The 5,326-nt window shown below is 37.2% G+C and overlaps 1 protein-coding gene across 6 annotated transcripts in view; it reads right to left on the bottom strand.

Annotated features, from left to right (window-relative positions):
* LOC140337613 (uncharacterized) overlaps nucleotides 1-3,888 on the bottom strand; it is a 52,101-nt gene extending 48,213 nt beyond the window's left edge. The window contains exon 1 of one of the 6 annotated variants that reach the window (XM_072421359.1): nucleotides 2,479-3,888. In XM_072421359.1, the coding sequence (XP_072277460.1) occupies nucleotides 2,479-3,609 (1,131 nt within the window). In that variant the 5' untranslated portion in view covers nucleotides 3,610-3,888. The remainder of the gene's footprint in view (nucleotides 1-2,478) is intronic. The other 5 variants (XM_072421354.1, XM_072421356.1, XM_072421355.1 and 2 more) reach the window with 5 other exon arrangements.
* Between the last annotated feature and the right edge of the window lie 1,438 nt (nucleotides 3,889-5,326).

The following is a 5,326-nucleotide window of genomic DNA, read 5'->3' as shown; positions in this document are numbered from 1 at the left end:
TGTCAAAAGCGGAGGAAAGATCAAGGAGAAGGAGCAGAGAAAAGTTGCCTTGAGACTTAGCTCCGATGAGGTCATTGGTCACTTTAGTAAGGGCTGTTTCAGTGGAGTGGGCAGCTCTAAAACCAGACTGGAGAGGGTCAAGGAGAGAGTTGGTGCTCAGGTAATAGGTGAGTCTTTTGTAGACAAGGCGTTCAAGAAGTTTGGAGACAACTTTGGAGTTGCCATCTTCCTGTGCCTTTAGTGACATTAGTTTGGCTGTTATTGTTAATGATGGCCAGATTCTAACAACGAAATTGATTTTCCCTTCTCCTTGACTTAGTTGGTTGAATTTGAATAAGATTTGCTGAACGCATTTCAAATAGAACCTGTGCATCATCATCCCATTACTAGTTAGGTCTGGATTTGTACACATATTGCATTACTTTGTATTAGGCTAAAAGATCATTTAAGGGCAGGCTTTGACCTGGAATACATGTCCCCACAGTTGCATACTATTAGCACACAATGAAAAAGCAATCATCCTTCATTTTTTAGATTGCAGTGGGGTGAGGTCTGTCTGGTTGCATTGGGTTACTCAACTATGAACATTTTACTGCTTTTTCACTTCCTTAATAAAGTAAATCTTTAGCGTTCTCAAAGAAAACTTCAATTAATTTATTGAAAATAATCATATCATGTGTGTTAAAAACATTTCTATCTTTAATTAAAATGGTAGATATGCATTGGGACAGACATAATACCTATTCATATGCATGGGGACAACTTTTTATATACATGCTCTGCTTTCAGCTAGTTGTACTTTCCTGCTCAATTTCACAATGCAGGCTGGCTGACAAAACAATGCACTCATTGTGAGGCCGATATATCATCTTAGTAGTTGTTAGTCATGAAGTTTACATAATGGTGAATCAAATACAGAGCACCACAATTAGCTTATTTACCAACCACTATATGGGATGCCAGAACAAAAATAAAGAAGAAAAAGCAGTTCATAATGTGAAAGCCTTGTTAACTTGTATACTGTAATAACAACTCAAAATATGTGTCGACTTGATATAAACTATACAAAAGAAATGCTCATACCTCCCATCAAGTTAGCTAAACAACCAGTGAGTGCAAGCAATGAAGGTTCACAAAACTCAAGTTGTACTGTTTATATTCATCAGGACTCAAAACTTTATTAAGCTGTCAGCTCAGCTTTATGACCGCCTTGTGAAGTTCAACATAATGTAGGCTCCTTGGGAAGCCTAAGTAGTATCACACACCACTGGTATCAGAGATAATGCAGATGGGACCCTCCCAAGAGATCGATGAGCTAGGGGAAGATGGATAATTTAACCTTGCTTTGTTGAAGACCCACTATCCCTTCCTTTTTAGCCTTCTCTTTCCGTCCTTCCTGTGGATCTTCCTTTGTCCCCTATCCCTTAGTATGTCTTATCTAGTTTGTAACATGACATCATTACTTGTAATACAGGTGAATGGACAAATACTTTGGCGTATTTGACTGAGGTGCTCAGCTGTGTGGGATTATGAAGACTACTGTCATACTAAGTATCGCACTGGAATACTATGTTTTGTTCATGTTAAAATATGTTAATCATACTGATGATATACTTAGTGCTGCTCACATATTTTTTATAGATTTCCGAAGGCCGGAAGCCCTACGCCTTTTGGATTTGGAGTGATATGTGGTTTTATCTTTACTTTTTCCTCATATTATTGTTTTTTTCTTTTACCCTCCTGGATGATGTCTGAAATTACTGTATGCTTTAGATGTGTTTTGTATTTGTCCCCTTATTTTTTTTGTCCCCTTATTTTATTTTTATTAAAAAAACTTTATGCAAAAAATGCCCTCACCCTTGTGATTTAGTCCTAGTCCCACTAGAGAATAAAACAATAATTAAGTATTAGATATACTTATAGTTATGGTATTTCAGCATCTGTAAAAAGATAGGTTTGAATTGCATGCATCCGTAATCGTAATACTTGTATTTGTATTTAAATACTTGTATTATATACTTGTAATTAATGTCTGCAGATCAGAAGATGAACCTTCAGCGGTTCAATACATATTGTAAACCTCCTGGTATATATATGTTAGAAATCAACAGGAAGTTATACTCTACTAAAACTCCACTGCTACTGTTTAATGAAAACAAGCCCCCCTTGTCGACACCATATTATCCTTGTAGCTATCAAAACTATGTGTATGCTAACAGGAATGTATTTGCTATTTTTTTTATGTTATACTAATTTTATAGAAGGAATATAATAAAAAAAACACAATTTAAATTTAAAAGTACATGTAAACCCAATTACTAAAATATCATATAAGCATTAGCATGTTAATGTAACTTTAGAAAATGTCAACATTTAAAACAATGCACTGCATTAAAATTGTTGTAAACTTGTAACTTGCAGTTAGTTTTGTTGAGAAAACTAATAACATTCCTAATAATTATAATACAGAAGAATTACCACTTTTAGGCCCACCTTTCCTTTTGGCACTTTACTTAAGTCACCATCTTTTTTATCCCTGTCTGTATGCTCCAGTAGCTTTCCAGATTTTTCCTGTGATAGTCTCCAGCTTGTTCTTCTTGTTGATTGGTGGCCCACATTTAAAGCACTTAGGTTTGTTTTCTCTCTGTCTCCTCTGTGTTGTGCTGAGGAAGTCACAGAGTCAGGACTGGTACTCCTTTCTCTCCTCCTCCAGGACTCAGTGGTATCCCCACTCAGTTTTGCTTTTGTAGCAGACCCTATTTTTCCTTTGCCTTTCTTTCTCTTGTCCTTATGTTCTTCAGAATTATGTGATCTTGTTTTACCTTGGGAACCCAAGTTGTCGGTACTGGGTTTCTTCCATTGGTCACGATTGCCTGAGTTCTGTCTTTCTTTAACTCCTAAAGAGTTCAGCATTGATGGACTTAACACCTGAATGGTTATTTCATCTAGAAAACGAGAAAACCTCTGTTTCTCTTCAGTAGTTTGCCTTTTGTCTTTACCTACTTTATGCCTGCTTTGTTTTTCTGCCAAAGCCTCCATTGATCTAGCCCTTCGACTTTCATTCTTTAAAATTATTTTATCCTCTTTTCCACTCTTGTTGTTGGAACCCCCTTCCTTTGACTCTCCTAAATGGCTTGTTTTTGCAGACCCTGCTCCACTTCTTACTGGAGAAAAATGATCTATACCTTCTCGGCCAGATCTTTTGGATTGTGAAGCATCTTGCTTCACAAGAACAAAATTCCCTCTGCCTTCATTTTCTCTTGCCTTTCCCAGTGATAGATCATTACAGGAACGTGAATGGGTAGCACGAGAGTTGTATCCAGGTGCATGGACCCTGAAATTAAATTCTGATGACCATGGACTTGAAGAGGAAGAAGGTGAGGAAGAAGACATAGATTCCTTATAGTAATGGTTTTGGCTGCCTTCCCAGCTGGATTTTTCTTTTTGACTGCTTTGGGACAGTCTTTGGTTGCTAGAATGTGGTAGTGGGGTGAAAAACTTCTCCATAACCTCCAGTTTTCCAGCTGCTACTTCAGAGGTACTTTTATCCTCCCAGGGTGTTTTAGTTTCTGAAAGTCTGATTCTTCTCCCCTCTCTCTGAATACTCATAGTTTCCTAAATGCACCCCGATGCTAGTTAAACCAACTATGTTTAACTTTGTCTGAGATATCTCAATATGAGTAGCGTACCAGTGTCTACTGACGTAAGTAATGTTTCACAAAATCACATGTGTGGAAAATGTAACTCAGCATGCATTAAAAGATATTGATTGATTTAGTGAAATGGTCCTTCGGGCACTGTCAAACTAGGGAGCAATCAATTCCATTACCCAGTGAAATAACCCAACTATCTGTGAATATGTGCTGTGGCATTTAATCAATAAGCCATAACACATGAAAGAGCACATGGAAGTTACATAACATCTGATATGAGGAACGTTTTTACAGGGGCAAATGATCATTATAGAGTAGTGAGTAATTGTAGTATTGCATACTGGACTCTACTATTGAGAATGCAGTCTTCATGTTTATTTAGATGAAAAGGTTTGTTGGGTAACAAATATATATATATATATATATATATATATATATATATTTGTTACCGCTAGGGTCCGTGGGGTTCTTGTGAATTTATGGCAAAATATAAAACGTTGGGGTAAACTCCAATGGTGATGGACTTCTCACTGTTAAAGGGATATTAGATTCCATCGGAGGGCTAAAGAGCACCTCTCCCACCAGAGTGGAGATGGCTGTGTCAGTTGTGACTGGATTGTTCTCCAAAGTTGGTGTTCTTGACCCAATTTGTTATCTTTTTTTACCTTTAATCGTTATCTCCAGTTGGGAAATTTCCTGTGACATTGTGGCTGGGATATCAGAATGGACTGGGGCAGCCGTAGTTGGCGGGATAGAAGAAGGTTGTGTCACATTGGTTTTGGGTTCCATTTTGCGTGTGAATGTTGATGTCGGGGGCTCCCATTTGTATGCTCGTTTATTGATAAAAGCCTATTTATCCCATTAAAGGTTTTTATCCTTTTTTATGAAAATGTTGGTATTATATTTTTCCAATTGTTTCTTAAGATCCAGGAATCTAGGAATAAGACAGATGAATCAGTAATGTTTCCATTCTGAGATTGCAGAGATTGGATCTCAAGATCTCTTTTCATCATTTCTTCTTCATAATGTGCAATAGGAATTCTCATTAAAGTTTCAGAGCATATATTCAACACAGTCTCCCAAGCTTCCAGATTTTTTATGTTAGGAAATAGTTGTATTCTCAATCCATAAGGATTGCATTTCTCCTCGATGTACTTCCTAAGGTAGCTGGCGTGCCAATGTAACATTGATTTGCGTTTCAACAAGTGCTTGAATTTTAGGAGTAACGCTTCCAAGTGTGCAATTTTAGACAAAGTTGTTCCAGTCGGTATTAAGGATATTCATGGTGCTAGTAAAGCAAATAATAACATGCAATTTCTGAAAGTACAAAAAGCGGGATGGTCATTAGGAAAGAGGCTGTAAACTCAGACACCTCATGGAGCAAAACATGCAAGGAACAAAAGAGGGGACCTTATCTATGATAATAGGAAATATACTGGCCAACCCTGTAATTAGTCAAGATATGAATCAAGTAGAAAAGAGACAGGGATTTTTGGCAGCAAATTAAGGTGTATTTTTCAAAAAAGTACGTGAGTGACACATATTTCATTACATCAGTGTGAGAAAAGCAAACATCGTAAAATCACAGTATCACATCATGATAATACCCATTGGGATCACACTTGCTAGTGAATACCACTGGAACCACCTTTATGCAACTCATTTGGGCCACT

Source organism: Pyxicephalus adspersus, chromosome 9 (assembly GCF_032062135.1).
Source record: "Pyxicephalus adspersus chromosome 9, UCB_Pads_2.0, whole genome shotgun sequence".
NCBI classification, from domain to species: Eukaryota; Metazoa; Chordata; class Amphibia; order Anura; family Pyxicephalidae; genus Pyxicephalus; species Pyxicephalus adspersus.
The sequence above is the reverse complement of the archived record's forward strand: the minus strand, read 5'-3'. Positions and strand labels throughout refer to the sequence as shown.